Genomic DNA, 22,536 nt, shown 5'->3' with positions numbered 1-22,536 from the left:
TTAGCACTTGGAATAATGCAAAGCATTGATTTAATATTGATAAATAAATTAATCAAAATCTTAATTCTCATGGTAGTTTTCCAGAATCTAACAGTGCTGTATTAGATACAAAAATAAAGAAGACTGTTGCCTTCTGAAAATTCACAATTTATTCATTACTCAATCAATATTTATCTGCAGTGTGCCAGGCGTTATGCATTAAGTGTTAAGGAAACAGACAAAGGAACGATTTTAGTGGGGTATCTTTTGATTTTGATTTTGATCAGTAGTATTTTATGCTATATATTGGTGTTTCCTAGGTAATTTTAATCTGTAATTAATCTGTAAACTCTGTAAGAGACAATAGAACAAATAGATTAACCGCCTAATTTAAATCTTCTGTTGCATGTATATTTATCACATAGTTATAGATTGGCAAAGGAAGCCAGAACCAATAGTCAGTCACCTTAAAACTCTGCTTAAAAATACTCAGCACACCCAAAATATTTTCCTGATTGCATAAGCATGGCATAATTATACTTAAGGGTAGCAGTACAGATTACTCATCAATAATGGTGAGATTTTTATTTTCAATGCCAATAGTGCCTCTTAGTATTGTCATAAACAGATAGAACTATGACTTAGACGCTTCTTGCTATATGTCACTAATTTCATTTACTCTTCATGTTTCTGACACATTTGTAATATCTTGGAACTTTGGCATAGAATTTAATGTTGCTCTGAATTCCCCAATTTTGAATTCTATATATTTTCTTAGTCCTAAGTGAAAACACAGGTATTTTGAAGAAATTTTGGTATAGCAATTAAAGTTTTATTCCTTTCAATATCTTCTGAATTTTGACTTAAACCATATTTCTATTATACAACATTCATGCATATAAACAATAATTTCATATTTTTCTTCTTCCAGAACAACTATTTCACTTGAAATTGAATCAGAGCCTTTCAGTATACATTTTTGTAACATGTCTGGCATTTGACGTAATTGACAAATTTGGTTCTCTTAGAGGAAATACATATGCAGACAATAGCACATGACTCGAAGAAAATTCTTAGGAATGCAGACTATTTAGAATTGAAGTTTAAAAACACCTTGGTAGAGAAAGAGTTAACAGGTTAGCTCCCCTTGGTTGTTCTCAGCATGCTCTTTTGCCTTTAGGAGCTGAAAAGATGATAACATTGGGCCCGGACATGCCTGTGTGGAACTTATGGTACTCCTGGGGTTTTTGCAGCTAGCTGTAAAGCAAGCTAGAACTTGTTCATCTCAGAGTTCCTTGTTTTTCTTTCAACCCTTTCAGTGCCCTGCAGGAGTCATTAAATCAAAACTTCATGCTGATCATCACCCACCGAGAAGTCCAGCGGGAGTACAACCTGAACTTCTCAGGAAGCAGTACCATTCAAGAGGTGAGTTACTCTCACAGCTAAGGAATAAAGGTAGCTCATTATAGCTAATTTTGACCCTGTTAAAGAGAGCTTATCTGTTCTGGTTGGAAACTCTCTTTATGTTTCATTATTGGGTTCTTAATTTTAATTAACTGAAGCATCATGATTACTGTAGATATGTTAAATGACTTGACCTAGAATGACAGATGTAAATGGGAGCTCTTGATATTTCTTAAAACAGTCACCTTAAAACTCTGCTTGAAAATACTCATTATTATGTAATACATTGCCTGGTTTTATAGTAATTATTCGTAATATTAATTTGGGACTTGTTGACAGCATACATTTTCAAACATACTTATGTTTTATTTGAAAGGTTGCTCTCAAATATATTATTTATGATGTTCACCCTGCCTGTTTCCAAAAGGAATTTGAGGAGGCTTTTTTTAAGCAGGTCAATCCCAGTCTTGGGCAGTATTGTGAGATGCTTTTAGAACCTGTCAGTCATGTAGCTTAAAATATCTGAGAAGAGTCTATTTATAGTGTCAGCATTTTTTTCTTTATTGTGGCCAACCACATGCACTGTTTCAAAAAGAACCTCCCCCAAGAGAGAAGAGGTACCTTCTTGCCTGTGGCCCCACCTACCTAAAAGCCAGTAATTTATCTCCATGGGGGGAAAATGTGTAAGACTGTGACAGGATTTGTGTTTCGAAACACTGAAATGATGATTATGTCATATTACCCCTTGTAAGTTGCAAAGACAACAGTCATTTGTCTACGAATGTTTTTATCATGCTTAATCTTAGATTATTTCAAAGTTCTTTTTCTTGGACTACGTTGCTTAAAATAATTACTAATGTATTAAAAGAACAAGTTGTTTCCCCCTAATTATTTTTCAGAAGTGTAAGAATTGTTTCAGTAATGATTAGACTATTAATTTCCCTTTTTCAGTTTTTGTCAGTGAATTTCAACTTCTGAATTTGGCGTGAATACCTCATTGCTTGAAGTTTATTTTCTCTATCACTTGAATAGCTTGTTGACTGGTAACTAAAATCTTTAAAATTTTTCTTGGCTCCTAATTTGAATCATAGGTTTGAGTTATTTGATTTTTTTCCCATGGTTTAAAATAAAATTGCCATTTCATTTTTAACTTCCATAATGGGTGTTGCAGTCTTCTAAATTTAGAGTTTTAATTCCTTGAAGAATCATTGTTGTTTTTTACACAAGAAATAATGTTTAATTATGGCTCTATCATAGAGTTATTCTGGGAACTTCATGGTAGTAAAATTTAAATTATATATTTACTATCTTAAGTAAGGAAGTTTAATTTCAAAATAACACCAATTTAATCAAGAAAAACAAAGACAGAGGTAAATTTCATTCAGTTGATTAATTTTTTAAATTAAAGACTAGTATAATGTATGATGGGTAAATATAGACTGCTTTATTTTTCTCTCTGATTTAAATTTGTATTGCTAAAATTTTACCTTTTTTCTTTACATTTCCAGTTTCTGTACTTTAAAATGTATTTCAACTTTCTCCCACAAGAGGGCAGAAAGGACTACTAAACTGACAGTCTAAAAATGCCATTCAGTGTTTTCAAATTAGCTTCCCTTATATTAACAAAAAGGAGCATAATGGCCAAGTTATTGTTTGATTTACAGATAATTGGCATATTGCAGGGAGGAGACTTAATTTCACCCTTTTAAATTAAACAGGGAGATTTAAAAAGACATAAAATATTCATTAATGTTCGGTGATTATAAAGTAGTGGCATATATTTATTTTGCCTTTATTACTGTTTCGATGGGAAAATACTGCAAATATTTCCGAAATCGAGTTGGCCATACTGACAAGTTGAAATGTTTAAGCAGCGTTAATGCAATCTGCTCACACCTGATATCCTATGCAGAATGATTCAAAATGACTACATCAATTATTAAAGAAATACTTAAAATTCTGTAAATGTGCCATTGTGCGTCACAGTTGGCTGAAACTGTTCTTCGCGGCCTGCTATTTGGATTATCAAATATGTTTTAAGCTTCAAGGACTTGAAAACAGTAAATTTTTTTCATACAATTTTCTAAATGAAAAATGTCCCAGAAATATTTTTCAAACAGATATTCTCGTATGCATTTCTTGTCAAGAATTTGGTTTCTTCTCCTGTTTCATTTTCCTTTTTCCCCTTTTTTTAGTTGATCTAAAAGAATATTCTGAATTGCTACTTGCCAGGAAAAAAAAATGGAGTTTGTAGTATCAGTTGCTTTTCTGTGGGTAGTTAAGTATAACACATAGGCTCTTTTATTCTGTACAACTTAGGAAAGGAACGTGGGTTATACTCTTGAGGCCTAGGATCACATCTGTAGGCCTACTCCTAAAACTTTTTCCTTCAATTTGTGGAATACCTGGGAGGTAGGGCATGGTTCCAAAGGATGAGATGCTCTTAGGTTACAGATCTGCGACCCACAGTGATACTTAAGTATCTGCAATTTTTGTTGTTGCATGATTCAAAGTCAGTTTGCAGCACAGTAAAAATATAATCTTGAAATGATTTTGCAGTGTTACTTTATAAATACTAGAATTTTTAGCTATTAATGTGTAAGCTTAATGATGCCATATATCCTAAATTGTAAATTAATTTCTGTCACCAGTTTCAGAAGTCTCTTTTTAGTGTTGTCTAATAGGTTCAAGAATGAAGTCTGACCAATATATGAAGGAAAGTGGGAATTTTAAAAAACCTGATTATTTTTTCAGTGTAGTAGTATATTATCTGTGTTTTCAGTGAAAAAAATATACCATTTTTTGATAATTTTAATTTTTGAAAGCCTTACATTTTAAAAAAAGCTTTTATAATATTTCCCCCCAAAGGGAAATTTCTATTAAATGAAACAGTTGAAAAAGGCACTATGATTTCAACTTTTAATTAATTAAATACATTTTTAAAGTACTGAATTAGAAAATAGAATTTAGGTGCAGTTAGAATTTCAGATAAACTCTTCAGTGACCATATGTTCATGCCAGTTAGTAGAGATAAACTGATGGTTGTACCAGTGTTTGTTCATTCTGGTCTGTGGTCTTTGGCCTCACAATGCATGCCTTATGTCCTTTGGGTGCTCTAGATTTTAATTTAAGCTAGTTAGATATTGAAGTTATTTTTTTTAAAGCTTTTTACAAAGCCTTCCACTTACATCATCCTCCTTCTTGAAGAAAAGGCAATGATAGTACAAAAAGGTCAGAATGAAGAGTTGTAAAATGGAGAGTTGCTAGTAGTCATAAGAATAAATATCCTTTCTCTTTTTCCATTATGTGAAATAGTTTGTAAAATATATCAAATTATATAACAATCACTTTGTGACAATTGGTTTTTCTACCTTTTTGGGTCCTAAATTAGCTGCTTGTCACACTTTAAAATAGTGAATTTCTTTGAAAATTTAAACTTACCTTATTTTAATGAATTTTCTACACTGAGAGTGCAGATTTTTAAAGTTAATTAATTGTACAGATTCTAGTTATTCTGTCTAATACTATTAAAGGTCTATAGTTACAGATGTACTTAGAATTGGTTAAATTAAGGGAGAAAAAAAGATTGATTTGCCTACTGTTAATCCTAAACCCAGGTGTGGAAAAGGATATAAAGTCCCTGAAATCAAGCCAACTTTTCTTGGAAACGAATTCTTTGTTGTCCATCTTACTATTGCAAAGCTTTCGTTGGGCAGAATATCCACTTTTCTTTGTAGATGTCATACAAACTTAAGGAATACATACATGACTCGGAATAATAATGATAAGAAACATTAAGTATTTTTGGCGTGGAATCATGGAGTATTACTTATGTATTGTAGAGAGAAGCACAATGAATAGCTATTGGAAGTATTTAAATCCTCTTCCAAGTTTCACTTTACCCTAGAATGCTCACTGTTTTATTAATGTTGATTTAGTTCTTAATGGGAATAAAGGAAAAATTGACAACCTATAAAGATGTACCTTGCATAGAATAGTAAGACATTCCGCTACTAATACTAGTCATTGTCAAATGGGAAGCCAACAGTTTGAATTAGCAATAAGAAGAGAACTAAATACATAAATCATAGCAGTCCTTAAAAATAATCTTGGCTAAATAATTGTGAAATCATGAGCCTAATTCTGATTCTGCAAATTTAAAACTCCTGTTGGGTTTTGTGTCTATTTTTCTACTTGCTACTTTCTCAACTTGCTTGACTAATGTATATTTCAAACTATTCTTTAATGCTAGCTGGAGGTCATTAACAGTAATTAAATATGTAGTCTTTTACAGATTGTACTAATGGTCAATTTTCTAGTAGTGAGTTTGGCTATAACTTCTTAACTAACACGCCCTTTCTGTAAATGTTTTAAGTATAGTGGTTTTTTTATTTGTTTGTTTGTTTTTTGGTTTGTTTGTTTTCTAGTATGGAGAGGGTGGAGGGGGGCGTGCTGGCATAGAACTGAAGAGCAGGGTAGCTGAGAATATGCATATGCAAGAGGATAAATTAAATTGTGTGCTTATTTAATTAAAAGTTTAAGTAGTTTCTTTTTACTGCAAGATAAATGATATATAAGCTCAATTAGAATGAGCCCATTTTAATTAGCATATTTCATAGTTTGATTTTTTTTTAAATTTGAAATCACAAATGACATTTTTAGCAAGAATGAAAGATAATTTTTTAAGCAACTGGGCAATGAATTCAAGCCTTTATTCAGCTTTCAGAAAAAGAGATTATGAGTTTCTTTCAAATATGCATGTATATTATTAGTTTCAGGTTGCATTTTATAACCGAGATCTGTTGAAGTCATAGTATTTCAAGTGAACAAATCAGTAATGATTGTTTTATGAATATTGATGTTTTCTGTGATTCTTAATAAATTTTCCCCCTAGGAAATAAGTTTAAGTAATATTTACAGTGCAGCCATTTGGAACTGACAGGTCTTTTTTCTCCCTCCGAAAGTATTTTGGAATAATCTCTATTGGAAATTATTTTTAACCCATGTAAATATTTATTTACCTACATTTCAAGAAGATAGAAAAAATGAAATTTTGTTAAGAATTAAGGACAATGCTTTAGTCCTTTGTTACTTAACATATGTGTATTCTAACATCTGCTTGGCCGACCATGTTTCATAATCTGTGATTTGTGGGTTTCGTAGTTTTGAAATGCCTGGGTTAAGAGAAATTATGTTCAGTTATCAGAAACTAATAAACATAAGACATTTTTATATGCAAGAAAAGGCAGAGAGTAAATAATTGCACTGGTGACCAATACTGTAATAATCCTGTTTTACAATATGCACTTGACAGGTTGTAATAGTGCTAATTGAAGAGACTAATTCACACTTGCTTCATTCTATTCAAAGGCAAAATCAGCAGCTTGTTTTGCTTTTGACCAGATGGTCCTCATGAACACCTACTGTGCACTTTAAGTGCTTTACTAGAATTACAAAGGCTGGGGGCTGCGTTCAACTCCAAATGATTTGAGAAGAGAGAGAGGGGGGAAAGAAACCTCTGCTCAATGGATTTGGTGCAAGTAAATTAATTCTAGTGGACCCATTACACACTGAGCCCCCTTTTCAAAGCTCTGAGCCTCCTCGCTTGCTCTGTAGCAATGAGAAAGAGAAAGAGAAAGGCAGATTACTGCAAACAGAAATAAAAAAAAGGGGTATGAAAGGGAGAAAAGAGGCCTTGAAGCCTTTCATATCATTTGAGTTTTTCAAGTGCGTTATTTTTGGGGAGGGTGGATATATGAAAAGCCAATTGGAGTTTTTTTTGTTTTAAAGTGCGCTATTTAAGCACCATGAATATAGGCGCAAGAGCAACAGTTGACTGAGTTTACTGTGGTGAAGCTTTGTGTCCGAGGATGAATCAAATTCATTATATTCAACTCTTTGTGTTTTAACATGAATGTAGGGTTAGTTTCACAAGACTGTGTCTGTTTAGGATAATTATAATTTAATATTTTCCTTTCATAAAGTTATCACTGTAGATGTCTAAAATTTTAATCAAAGCAGATTTTGTACATTGACTTTGAAGCACCCTGACAGTTTAAAATTCAAAGGAAAGCTTTTTTAGTTTTCAAAAGAAAAGAAAGGCTCATTCTAATGGCACTGAAGCAGAGATTATTATAACTAATTAGAAGTCACACATCTGTTAGCTTTTGGTTTGTGACTTACTTATGTATTTTTTGAGTAAAATATATACTTTAAAATTATATTTCTGGTATTGAGTGAACCCAAAGGAATAAAATGAACTTAAGCGAACCATTTATTTGAGCAAACTGTTTTTGCAAAGCTCTGCATGGTCCCATAAAAATATGTAATGTATTAAAATCCATTAAATGTGAATTAGAATTGCGTAAATGAGTTCTAAACAAAATATTTTCACATTTCTTATTAGCATAATTCTGATTATTAACCAAAGTTATTATGAAATAACAAGAAAAGACCCAGTTTGTGCAAAGTTATAGTTATTCCTTATCCTTAAAGCTGTTCTTGTACAATATTGTAATTTGAAATACTGACACTGTAAGTTTATTAATTCTTATTCTGATCTATGTGGGTTAAGATACAAGGGACCACATCTAGGAATACATGTCAGCTATTTTGTATGTTTTTAAACTTTAAGTTTAATTATATTGTGATATATATTTGTTGCATGCTTTACTTTTGTTTGATGGCATATATTACTGACACCATAATTCAGGTTCATTTTAATTATAGCGATTAGCAAAGAATACAACAAAATCTTATTGATAGTATACAACTTAATGATAATTGTAAACATTTCATGCAGAATGTTATTTCTAAGTTTGGCCTGTCTCTTTAAATGAATGTCTAGAATTTTATTTAAAAAGGCATAATGCACCAAGCAATATGCTTTATGTGTCAATGTGTTTTACATTCTTATAAAATAAAATATAGAAATGCAAAAACAGCCACAAAAAATATTTTAAATTTTATTTACCAAGACTTCTAATGAAGAGGGTAGTATGCCTTTTTTGATATTTAAAATAACATTTTATTAATTTTCAATTAATTTTCAAAGTGGTCATTACTTTGGACCATGTTCACTGAAATGTAAGTTGTAGGGTGAGAAGGACTATAAGGGGAATCCTCAAACCTTCAACCAATAAAATGTCCAATGAAATTTATAAGCAATGGGGTGTTTATTAATTGATATCCTTGGGGAGAAAAGGATTTCAACAAAAAATATGAATGATTAGGGAAAACTTTCTTAATTTGTTTTTGCAGTAAACGCTTTAAAATAAAGATAAGACCATTAGGTTCTCTTTCTCGTAGGTATCATAAAAAGCTATCTTTAAAAAAGCCAGAACCTCAATTAGTAGAAGTTGATTGATCATGACCATGCAGTCACTTACTTAAGTGGGGCTAGTTCTTTGGTTTCAGTAGTTGGGACTTTCTCCTCATGAAGAAAAGTTTATTTCAGTATTAAAATATTAACCCTTAGATTCCTGAATGCCAGAGACAACGTTCTCTCCTGTATGGCAAAGGTTGGAAAAGCCTTCAATTTCTTTATAGACCATGTTACTTAAGCTGAAATACCATGTTACCTAAGCTAACAAATATTTTAACACTTAAGTAATCAAGTATCCTTCAACCATAAAGTAACCTCCATAATCTTCTCCCCATCCCACCCCAGCAAAAAAAGAAAAAAAAAAGAAACAAGTAAATCAAAGGGCGAATAAGCGAATATAAAGTCCTGATAGCATGAACTAGACCAAGAGTAGGTATAGTAAGATAGGCCTGCATGTAGAAAATTATTTACATGTTTATCCTTATATACCAAAGAGTTTTTGGCCATAAATTTTTAAAATACCTATTTGTAGTAATTTTTCTTTTGTGTAATGTGTCTTATGTATGACTTAATACTATCTGGTCAAGGAGTTACTCTTTTTTATTTACATTTAGTGTGGCAAATATACTGTAAAAAATCCTATTGCTCAATTTAGGACTGTATTAGTTTATTACCCCCCAATATATTCCTATTATATTTTTAAACATTTTTTTAAAGGAAAGAAGACTTTAAAAGCTCATAGCAAACATTTTCTTTAAATGGCAAAATGTATTCCTTGCTTTGTGGTCATTGCGTGACCAGACAGTAGAATACTGGATTGTTTTAAGGTTTTTACAGCTGCAAGGCAAAAGCATCTGCTCATTGCAAAGCCGGCATTGTTTAATTTTGACACTGACTTTTCCATGCATCTTGTACCAAGCACTGGATTAGATGCCACTAAGATGAAATTTGTTTTAAGTTGCCCCCAAAGTGCAGCTGTCCCCATCTACGGCCTTGTAGCTTAACCAAAACAGACAGACAGAGGATCAATCAGAATCTTTGTACAGGGTCACCTCACTGAACTAGGGAGGCTCAGAGGAAGAATGTTAATGATACTATTTATTGTGAATATCTGCAAAATTAGTTTCCAAGCTGATTTAGTGTATATAGAAGTATACCCCCACACATACCTTTTTGGGGCAGTAGAACCACTATTAAATATTTAGCTTTTAAACTAGAGTATAATGGTCAAATATTAAGATGCCTATATATACATTAAACATTATTCTTCCACAATCAATTGCAAGAAAAATGATCAGTTTATTGGTCACTAAAGTAGTAATTGACTGAAAATAAAAGTCAATCTAAAATGGCTCTGCTAAAATTTTGAAAAGTGGACATTTTTATAGAATGATAATTTTTCTTTAATGTTTCAAGTGAATGAAGAATGAAAGAGCACCTCACTTCCCGGGTTTCCTGGGATTGTGTGAATTTCTACCCAGCTGGTCCAAATTGATTGATACAGGGCCAAATATTTGTCTGCCTACATTTCAAAGTCTATAATTTGCTAATGAATTGTGGTAATAATCTTTCATCGTACATGAAAGATTTAGCCAAACAATTTGCTAAGTATGTATTTTGATCATGAAATTTTTGGACTTACACCAAGCTTTACATCTATTTTACAGCTAATGCATGGGGGGTGGAGGGAGAACAGGGGGAGTAATAATACTGAACATGGACATTCGATGGAAAGGGATGAAGGAAACAAGGGGGAAGAAGGTAAAAGTAATGCTGAGAAAGTCCTATGAGTGGCAGTGGAAAACAAATTAGATTTGCACTTAGAATGCAAAATAGAATTTTTTAAATGCTGGCAGAGTTTTAGCCTGTGGTGTCCAGAGGTATGGTATCCACATAGATGAAGGCAAGGAAGGAATCTTTGCCTTTTCTGGCTACAGCTATTTCGCACATTAATTATGGAATAATTTTCCAGAAGCTATGCTAGAAAAGTCAAATGCCTACAAATTGGTAGTAATTGAAGTCATAAGAATAAAAGCCAGATGTTTGATAGGATTGATCTAGAGACTTTTTAAAAAAACAAACCAGTGAAGAAATAAATGTGATTTGACCAATTCCAGAAGGTGAGAAAGGAACCTCCTAGTTAATCTTTTGAAACGACTGTAGGCATCCAACAGAATATTTTCTCCCTCCAAAACACAGACTGTACAAAAGGAAATGAGGCTTATATTTTTGGGAGTCTATTTAGGATTAAATAACCTCTGTTTGGGAAAGTGCAAACCTTACTTACATATTTTGGTAGAGCAGGGTAAGGTATGTTCTAGAAGAAATCCAGAATTAGTCTATGAAGTGAGAGGACGAAAAATGTTCTAAACAAGACTCTATCTTGTACCTGTAATTTCTCTTTCATTGTTAGAGATCAAGGTGCCATGACTTCCTGTTTGACTGATATAATCTGAATTGTTTTTAATTTGTCCATAAAGAGAATATTTAATAATTTTGATAAATTTTTCCTTGCCTTGTAAGCAGGTAGCTTTTTTTTTCTTTAAAAAAAGTAGCTAAAACACGAGAAACCATATTACATAAAACATTGAACCTTTCTATTTTATGGATTTTAAATATAAGCAGCTCTAGAATTTTTACATACCAGCTGGACCTCTTGAATATGTCACATTTCCAGAACATTAATGTTTATCCATTTATGTAATTCTTTTTTGGTTCTCTGATAGAAGCCTGTTTTAATTGTTAGTATAGTGAATGTCTATCCAAGATGGCACTATCGGAAACTATCTAAAAGTATTTAGGAAAGTTAAAGATCTATATGTCAAACTACAGCTTTATTTCAGATGATTTGAAATCTTGTTTTACACATTGATGTTCTCAGCCTCTTTCCTTCTGTTTTGCTGACTTTTTTCCTATTTTATTGATTTAATACTTTTCATAATTTCTTTGTACTTATATTGTTATCACATTACAATAGTTATTACAGTAGATATAAAACAGATCCTATAATCAATATGAAGGGAAAAAAATAATGAAATTATATTTAAATATATCACCTATAAGTGAGGTAACTAGTGACGTTCCTGATTCTCTTATTAACAATTTTATAAAAATTCCATTTCAAAAACTAATATTAGAATTATATATTATGCATGTTAAATTCAAAACATGCTGTTGCCATTTGTTTCTAGTCCTTTTGGTGTTTTTTTAATCAAAAGCACTTTACATTTACATGTCTGCCGTAGCCTGATTAAAATGTGAGCTACTTCCCAAGAGGTATATTTGTAATGTCTAGTAATAATAATAATAATAATAATAATAATAATAATAATAATAAAACATCAGTTAAACATCAGTTCATTTCTTTTGAATTGGGAGATGTTTCCCTTATCCTTCATGTTATACACAAGGGAATTAATAAGGTGTTTTTTTAAAAACACTGTTTTCTTGCAGGTGAAAATTTTTTATTGATGAGAACAGATATGCACATGGATCACTTTGCTTGGAATTTGAAATTTCAGAAATACAGTAAAATGTCTTAAGAGTCCTGGTTTCTATTGGTAATTGTTATTTCAAATATTGTAGCCGATTTTTGTATATGATGAGTAAAGCATGACTCTATAAAGTAAATTTGATTGATATATTAACATGCATTCATATCATAAATTTAAATGAATGTTGATGCCTCCAAATTAGTTATCTTTGTTGTTGATATACATATCCTCTGTTGCTCAAAAGATATTCTAGATTTCCAGGAACTGGCTTTAGAGACTATCGATGCATTTTTTGTTTTGTTTTGAATGTCCTCACTTATGGCCAAAATTTAAGAAATTGATTTGTTGAACTACCAAAAGTAATTTGAAGCCAAATGTTGTAAGCAAGGTGGTTATTCAATCTGCGTAGTCAAATTTGTGGTTATTCAGGTTAGGTGTCTCTTTCCTAAGCTCCTCCTTTCCCTGTGAACATATGTCTGTCATAGCATTTACCACATTCATTTGCAATTATCTGTTTACCCTCCACCCCCATTAAACTAAGAGCACCTTAAGAATAGGAAAGGTATTGAATTCATCTCTTTATTTCTGGGTCTACCATTGAATTTGTCACAGAGTAGTTCTGCTTAGTGAAATGACTAAAAAGAATCTATAAATGAGATTATTTGTAACTTAAGGCATTTGCAAAAGTGAAATTATCCAAATATTTCTGGGTATTTCAAGCATTTCAAGTATTAATGTTGACATAAATATGTACTTTCTTGGGGATTATTATGAATCTCTCTGATTTAGTTATAAAGTCTCACTTATTTGTGAAAAATTAGGCTGAGAATAAATAGTTGGCACAAAATGTGCTGAATAAAACTCCTACTTTAGAATAGATTTATGTCATCCTTAATTTGTAATATCTGTCAGGTAATTACTTGGTGGTTTCCTTCTAAATGAGATTATAGCTGATTTTTTCAAAAATGTTTTTTGAATCTAGGCATGCATTCTTACAGATTTTAATCAAAATAACAGTACTTCTCAATTGACAATCAGTTAGCTTGTGATAGTGGAAATATTACTGTACTATGGTGTACGGAATCTGAGTTCTAATCCTCCTGCCTCTACGAAACTGCATTGTCATATAGCCCTGAGTGACTGGCTACAGACACACACACACACACACACACACACACACACACACACACTTGTCTCTTTCACAATGTGGATAGACCTGCAGAAACTCAAAGTTTTTCTAGTGAGAATATAAACTGTCCTGAAACCTTAAAATATACATAAATCTCTGTATCCCATTGAGCCTGCTTTATACTTCTATCCTTTTGTTTCGTGTTTGTTTTCCTTCTCATGGTAAGTTCCTTGAGGGTAAGATCTCAGTTATTTAATCTTCATATTTACAGCACTAAATATAGTACCTACTACCTTTTAAATGATTGTTGAATAAGCAAATATTTACATGAGTCAGTATCCAGTGGTTGAAAAGAAATTTGGAAACCTGGATTGTAATGTCTGATATTTTGCTTTCTAGGCAATTCCTTTAACTGCTATGAGCCATCTATGAAAAATAGGAAATTATTTCTGGTTCCAAAATTTGGTGCTTACATGTGAATTTAGAAATTTCATATGTGCTTCAAGTAAACCTTGTGATGAGGAGGGGCAGAGGCAGAGAAAACTGGCCAGTCGGCAGTCACTGTGGAATGTAAATATCCCTTTAATCCTTCAGGTGTTATTTAAGAAGTTTAAGGCTGAAATAGAGGCCTGTGTTGCCATGGTGTTTGAATTTATATAATTGAGATTTTTGTTCTAAATGATAAAGAGTTTTATTTTTATCTTAGACTTTTACCTTAAATAGTATATATGATACAATAAGAGTTTGAATTGCATAAATGTAACAAGTCTTGCTAATACATAAGAAGATTTTTAAAATATTGATATAGTAAGAATAAATGATATTAATTTGATGTCATTAGCTTTACTTGTGATAAGTGAATTAAAATTCTATGTGAATATCAAGGCTATGGTACCACCATAAGGACTGACCTATAGATCAACGCAAAAGAATTGGAAGTCCAGAAATAAACCCCTTACACTCAAATCAACTAATTTCCAGCAAGGTTGTCAAGACACTTTAACATGGGAAGACTAGTCTTTTCAACATATGGCACAGGGACAACTGGATATCTACCTGCAAAAAAAAAAAAAAAAAGAAATTGGACTACTCTTTCACAGTATATGTAAGTATTATCTTGAGTGGATCAAAGACCTAAATGTAGAAACTAAAACTATAAAACTCTTAGAAGAAAACATAGGAATAAATCTTTGTGACCTTGGCTTAAGTGATGGTTTCTCAGATATCACACAAAGAAACACAAGCAACAAAAGGAAAAATAGGTAAATTGGACTTCAGAGTTAAAAACTTTATGCCTCAAAAGGGCACCATTGGTAAAAATGAAAAGACAGCTCACAGAATGGGAGGAAATATTTCCAAATCACATATTGATAAGGAACTTGTATCTGGAATATATAAAAATCTGTCACAATGCAATACTAAAAAGACAAATAACCTAATTTAAAAATGGACAGAAGATTGAATAGACTTTTCTCAAGAGAAGATATGCAGTCAATAAGCACGTGAAAAGTTGTTCAACATAGTTAGTCATTAGGGAATTGCAAATTGAAAGCAGAATGAGATACTACTTTATACCACTAGGAAGGCTAGAATAAAAAAGATGATGGTAATAAGTGTTGACAAAAATGTTGAGAAATCAGAACCCTTAGACATTGCTGATGGAATGTAAAATGATACAGTAGCTTTGGAAAACTGCAGTTTCTCGAAAAGTTAAACATAGAGTTACCATATGACCCAGCGATTCCACTGCAGATATGTACCAACAGAACTGAAAACATATGTCCACAAAAGAAATATGTATATGGATAGTCATAGCAGCATTATTCTTAATAACCAAAACATGGAAACAATCCAAATGCCCATCAACTGATGAATGAATAAACCAAATATGGTATATCCATAAATGGAATATTACGCAGTCATAAAAAAGGAATGAAGTATTGATACATGCTGCAACATAGATGAATCTTGAAAAAATGATGCTAAGTGAAAGAAGACAGACACAGAAAGCCACATATTGCATGATTCCATTGATATGAAATGCTCAGAATAGGCAAATGTATAAAAACAAAAAGTAGATTAGTAGGGCAGGGAAACTGCCTGTATGAGTCTATAATAGTGGATATATGCATTATAAATTTGTTCAAACCCATAAAGTATACAACATGAAGTGTGAACCCTAATGTAAGTTACGGACTTCAGGTGGTAATGATATCTCTGTGTAGGTTTATCGGTTGTAATTAATATGCTATTCTGGTGTGGATATTGATAATGGGGAAAGCTATGCATATGTGGGGGCAGGTGGCACATCTTTAAATAATTATCTATTTACATGCAGTAGTTTTACATAATGAGAAATAATGTAATTTAAACACAGCACAGTGGTCTTCATATGTGTACACAGAGTGTTTAATAAATTAGTAAAGTCAATTTAAATCTTCATGTTTGTATGGATACAAATTTGTTTTTGTATGCAGATCTCTCCTTAAGCTAATTTTCAGAGTTATACAATAATATAACAAAATAATGGCATACTTGGCTTTCCAAAAGTATCTGAATTTGCCATATATGTGATTTTTCCATGTTTTTTATAGTAGTAAAAAATTACATAACATAAAATTTACCATTTTAACCATTTTTGAGTATGTATAGTTCGGTGGAATCAAGTACATTCACATTATTGACAACATTGCCACTATCCATCTCCCCAATTTTTTTTATCTTCCAAAATTGAAATTCCATACCCATTAAACAGTAACTCCCCATCTCTCTTCCCCACCCCCCAGCCCCTGGCAACCAATCGTTTGACTTTCTGTCTTCATGATTTGACTACTCTAGGTATTTCATATACATGGACTGATATTTGTCTTTTGTAACTGGCTTATTTCACGTTAGCATAATGTCTTCAAGGTTCATTCATGTCATAGCATGTGTCAAAATTTCCTTCCTTTTTATGGCTAAGTAATATTCTATTGTATGCATATACCACAGTTTGTTTATTCATCCATTGATAGGACATTTGGATTGCTTCCACCTTTTGGCTGCTATGAACATGGTATACAAATATCTATTCAAGCCCATGTTTTCCATTTTTGGGGATGTATACCCACAAGTGCAATGCTGGATCATGTGGTAATTCTATGTTTAAGTTTTAGAGAAACTATCATGCTGTTTTCTGTAGTGGCTTTACCATTTTACATTCCCACCATCAATGGATAAATGTTCCAATTTCTCCATATTCTTACCAGCACTTGTTATTTTCTGTTTTTTTAATAATATCCATCCTAGTGGATGTGAAATGGTAATTCATGGTGGTTTTGGTTTACATTTTCCTAATGGCTAGTGATGTTGAGCATCATTTCATGTACTTATTTTATATCTTATATGACCATTATATATCTTCTTGAGAGGAATGTCCATTCAAATCCTTTGCCCATTTGGGGGAAGTTTCTTTATGGAGTGATGAAAATATTCTGGAATTCATTAGTGATTGATGGTTGGACAAGTTTGTGAATGAACTAAAAAGCACTGAATTGTACACTTAAAAATAATAAACTCAACAAAACAATGGATATGGAGAACTGAGAACTTACAAGAGAGCTATACCTATAAATTGGCTAATTATACCCGAAAAGAAGATGAAAGAATTGGGGATGATGCCACCAGGATACAGTATAGAGTGCCAAGTTTCAATTTACCAATGTTTGCCAAAAATTTAAAGAAATTTTCTTTGAGATAGTAACTAGATATTCCTCTCTTTCTGTTAAAGTTAAAGCAAGAGAAAGTGAATTTGTAATGTTGGAGAGAATTTTTCTTGAGTTCAATATTATTAAACATTGGCAACGTTTTTTTTTTAATTTTTTTTTAAACTTTTATTTATTTTAAGTGTTTTTCCTAGGACCCATCAGCTCCAAGTCAAGTAGTTGTTTCAATCTAGTTGTGGAGGGCGCAGCTCACACTGGCCCATGTGGGGATCGAACCAGCAACTTTGTTGTTAACAGCATCGTGCTCTAACCAACCGAGCTAACCGGCCGCCCCAAACATTAGAGAGTTTTATGGAATCACATTCTGTAAGCATTTCAGTTAAATACAGGGAGTGCCAAAAAAATGTATACATAGTCTTTAAAATGTTAACTCTTAAAATGTGTATACATTTTTTGGCACCCTCGTATTTAAAACGGGACAGATTCTCACTTTGTTTTTATTTGATGGCCAGTCTGTTGCACAACTGGAATAACATCCTAAGTGGATTAATACCAATTTTTCTACATGATGGTGACACGGGCCGAGGTGTTATTAAAGGGTTCTGATTACATTGCCATACATAGTTTCTGTGATTAATTTTGCATAGTGCTTCCATCAGTATTGTACTGTTACTATGAATGTAGTAGACGTGTATTTGAGCATGGAATGAATTCTTTGTGTGGACAATAAAGATATTATTTAGTCAGTCAGGGAAACATTTTCTATGCGGAAATTATCACTTATTATCTATAATTTAGTAGCGATCCATTAAAAAGGGGAATGGTTTTTATTTCACAGTAATTTGAATGAATGTCTGTGGAGAGTCTTCTAGTCAGTGGTATTCTGGTTGTTGACGTTAAAGTTGTTGATAACAATTTCATTGAGGTGGAGGGGGTGGGAGAGGACGGAGGAAAAGGAGGAGGAAGCTTCACATTGGGTTAGTGTTTTATACTTTTCAACTTCCTTCCCCTCGCCTTAGTTCATTTGATTCTTATAGCATCTACTCGTGTCAGGCCTGTTACATATGGCTAAGCAGGTTGAAAATGGCAACTCCTGAAGCTGTGCAACAAAATGGTCATGATGAGATGTGAATGTAGGACTTGATGGTCACTCTCCCTGCTGTAGACAGAGGTACTGATAATAGATATATAGGTAAGTGGTATCTAAGGATCCCCAGGAAAGTCATTGCTTTTTCCCATTGTATGATTTATAGTGCCTTCAGTGATTCCATTTCTGAAATCTTTAATTAATTAACATGATTTGTACTGAGCAGTAGTCCACCTCACCCTCCTTCGGACTCACTATGTAGACTTTCCTCATCCGTAAAATTAGCATAGTGGTAATATTACTTGCCTGACAGGTATTCAACTGTGACAATGAAAGTGAGACTATAGGCAAATACAACTTCATTAACTTTAAAATACTTTTTGTAGGAGTTGTTCTTACTAATTTCCATATACTTCAGATTTTACTAAATGATATTACTTACTTGTCTCTGAACATGCCTCAGTATTTTTAAAAAGGTTCCTTTAAGTCTTCCCCTTCTGCTTGATCTCTTTTCCTCACACTATTCAAAGATCCCTATATGCGTATTTCAGGAAGACTACACTCTGCTGATACATCCTTCAGGAAATCTTCTATAATCCTGTTCTATTATAATGTAGCCACTTCTTACCTTTTGATTTTGCCTTCATATGCCGTGGAGTGATATTGTGCCTCGTACACTCATAATTGTCTTAGCCTATTGTTCAGCCTATGTACCCTTTGGGGAAAGGGGACTCTGTCTTCCTGATCCTTATATTCTCTACTGAACCAAACAATACTTGAACCATAGTAGAAGAAAACACATTTGTTGAACTTGAGTTCCATTAAACCATTCTAACCACAGCACTTAGATATACATTTATTATAGCACATGTTGGTGTTAACTTGCAAAAATTCAGTTGAAACTCTTAGTTGTATAGTGCTGGAGCTAATTCCTGTCAGTGCAAGAAAGCTGATTATTAGATATTCAGGAATTTTGTGAACCTGATAAACCTGTTGATACAGCTGGAAATCAGCCAAGGTGAGAGTATTTATACCATGGAGATCGGCAAACTTCAAATCACAGCTTTTTGTTTTGCAAGAGCCGATTTATCAGCTCACCACTGGTTCTGTGTTTCTAACCCCAGTCCATTGTGAACTCCTTCAGATTCATTTCTGTTTAAAAGCCTCGCCTGTGATAGGAACACTCTTTGCTGAATTAATGAATAAATAAGTGATTGCATGTATCAGCTGCCTTATTCCTCTACTGCCTGACTCCTGCTGGTAGAGACTGAATTTCAGAATCTAGTATATTTTTTAAGAACAAGTTCTGAAGTGGCCCATTGTCATGGACTGTAGTTTTCTTTCTGCTTCAACGTTTGAACCCAAAAAAGTGTCTATTGGAAATCAAGGCTGTTAAATACACATGTTTCAATAGCACAGTAAGGATGGCATTTCTGTCCATTATCACCTTGTTAAGCTACTCCTGCTATGATTTTGCTGCCTACTAAGTTTTTGGCATCCATTGCTTAACTGACTGACTCACCTTTCAGTTTCCAAGTTGGAAGCCAATAGTGTGAACCATCTCAAATTAGCTGAAAGATTTCCTTTCACATTATAAGAGGTAACTAGCTGATTAATTCTATTTGTAGATGGTATAAGTGCCAACAAACGAAAATATAATGTCTTAGGACCTTAAAATATTACTTTAAAAATTACTGCATTAAAAACACTTGTACTGTTTTTTCTAATAATGTCCATGTCCATTTTATCCAAAGTAAAATTTACTTAATTTGAAATTTACTTAAAATGAAATTTAAATATAATGTTAACAGTCATTTGGATTTTTAAATTTTTTTCTAAAGCATCCTCCATAATTATGATGCATATAAGTTTTAAAAAATAATGCTGTTTTCTGACCATTCCATGTGCCATCTATTGCCATCTAAACTTGAAATCATTTTAATGCCTTTTAAATTTGAAGAAGATAAATGCTATGTTCAGATCTCAGCACTAAGTATTAAAAGAATAGAAATAGCAACTTACTCTCTGGAGTTTTGAGTAAATTATTTTATATTTGATACACCATATTTACATGACATATAGTACCTTAAATTCCTTGCAAAAAGGCTGAGATGTACCAGTATATATTAAATATATGTCAGATTCACTTTTGTAACCAAGGAGATAAGTAGGCTAATCACTAACCAACGTAATTTTGTTTTTTTTTGTTTTTTTTTTTTGAGTTCTGCTCTCACTTTACATATAGGTTAAATATTTTATTGGTAAAATCAAGACAGACAGGAAATGACATTAGACAATATGCACATTTGTTGGTTTTACTGAAAGTGTGAAAAATTTCAAACAGTTCTAATTAGGTGCAAGTGCACTCTATCTCCAGAGGTACATCTCAGCATCAGCTACTCAGTTGCACATTGAAATTCTGTGCTGAATGGAATTAATATACCACGGATACTGAAGATGTTTGATTCAAGAACAATAATTGAAGTGATGACATTTTAATACAACTTTGCCTATTCTATGGAAAAGTTAAGAGATAGAAGCTATTCTGAAAAATGGGAGATTCCTGTTTGGGTTAAAAATTTATAGTGTGCCAGTATTTGTTTTCAACTGTGTGCATACAAGAATACTATTGAATCATTTCCAGAAACTAATAAGCATTTGACATTTACAATAAATCCAAACACTTAACTACTTTTTATTTTTCAAGCAAAGTCAAGGTCACCACAAATTTTGGTAGAAGAAAAGCATGCAACTAAGTAAGAAAGTTTTCTTATTTAAATCATTTTATAAAAATAATTTGAATTCTGAATGTAGTATCTATGATCTATAGGACATGGTTAGTTTATATCTGTAGAAGCCATTGTTCAGGTTACCGTTACCATACAGAATAGCTTTTTTTTTTTAACTTTTTATTTATTTAAATGTGTTTTTACAGGACCCATCAGCTCCAAGTCAAGTAGTTGTTTCAATCTAGTTGTGGAGGGTGCAGCTCATAGAGGCCCATGTGGGGATCCAACCGACAACCTTGTTGTTAAGAGCACCGCACTCTAACCAGCTGAGCTATCCAGCCGCCCCCAGAATAGCTGGTTATAGACTCAGTGTATAATTGTTTCACATAAGTTCTGTGCTTAAGTATTCCAACTATAAGAATTGGAAAATCAGAAGTACTTTAAGTTGATCTGAGCATCTTGGAAAGGGATAGAAATTCTCTCAAAATTCTGATCACTTGTGAGAGATTTTTTTATGGAGACTACTGCATTGAGTAGTTGTTTTGACCATAGGTCAGTTTTGGCTCTAAAGTTCTTAGAATCTGTGACAGATTTTCAAAGTGTTTCCTAAATAATTTGACAGAGCATTATAACTTGTTTGAAAATCTTTTCTGTAAAATGCATCTTATCTAGATGTATAGCAGGAAACAAACTAAAAAGATGATGATTAATATTTAGTGATAAAGCTAATCATCAATAATACTCAAATACTAGTTTTACAAAACATTAATTAGATATTCCTGTTAACAGTCTGTTACACACTGTTATGATGTTAACATTTATTCAACTTGGAAAATACTATTTTAATCTTTTAAGATTCCCCTAATTCTGTATAATTAATTCCATATGAAACAAAAGTGGTTTCTTGAGAACCTATTATGCGTACTAGATATATCACAGTGAAATTGATTTTCCTTTTTTAGCTAGATTTTATCTCAAGCCAACATGTTACTTATTTTGAAATAAAGGTATAATTTGTCGACTCTAGAACTTATTCCTGTTTAGGTCATTTTTTTTTTTTTTTTCTGTTTAGGTCATTTACCAGAAGTGGAATATAGTGTCAGTCTGTATGGTGGTGTTATTAGATGTATTAACTGTTATTAGAAGTATTAAATGTATGGTTTAGACCCTACCTAAATGCAGGTACAAAAAGTATTTTTCAGTATATGCATTTAAAATATCACATATGTGTATATATATACATGTATAAATATATAACAATTACCAATTTTTTTGTTTTATATTTACTATTTGCTTTACATTTTAACTGCATAATATTATGATTTTATTGGTCAGTAAAAATGTATTTTCAGCAATACTAAACTCAAATACAACTGATAGAAATAAAATAGAATTTACTGAGAAATTATTTACTGAGAATTATTACATTGCCTCCTTTACTTAAATGCATTAGACTGTTACCTACCTCTTATCCTTCTATCTAGAATATTCTTTGCATAATTGGCTCCTCATTCTTCAGGACTCAGCTTAAATGTTGGTTTAGAGAGACCTTCTCTGCCACCATCCCTAGTAACATAACATAACATAACATAACATAACATATAACATAACATATATAATATAATATGTAATACCAGATCTTATATTAATTTTTGCTCCAAAAGATGCATTAGAGCTGATTGTCCG

At 32.3% G+C, this 22,536-nt stretch overlaps 1 protein-coding gene across 1 annotated transcript in view; it reads left to right on the top strand.

The window, feature by feature from the left end:
- FAF1 (Fas associated factor 1) overlaps nucleotides 1-22,536 on the top strand; it is a 394,652-nt gene that overhangs the window by 168,233 nt on the left and 203,883 nt on the right. Inside the window, exon 7 of the mRNA XM_033115190.1 lies at nucleotides 1,299-1,404. Coding sequence (XP_032971081.1) covers nucleotides 1,299-1,404 — 106 coding nt within the window. The remainder of the gene's footprint in view (nucleotides 1-1,298; nucleotides 1,405-22,536) is intronic.

The sequence above is a fragment of the Rhinolophus ferrumequinum genome, chromosome 9 (genome assembly GCF_004115265.2).
Source record: "Rhinolophus ferrumequinum isolate MPI-CBG mRhiFer1 chromosome 9, mRhiFer1_v1.p, whole genome shotgun sequence".
Classification (NCBI taxonomy): Eukaryota; Metazoa; Chordata; class Mammalia; order Chiroptera; family Rhinolophidae; genus Rhinolophus; species Rhinolophus ferrumequinum.
The sequence above is the reverse complement of the archived record's forward strand: the minus strand, read 5'-3'. Positions and strand labels throughout refer to the sequence as shown.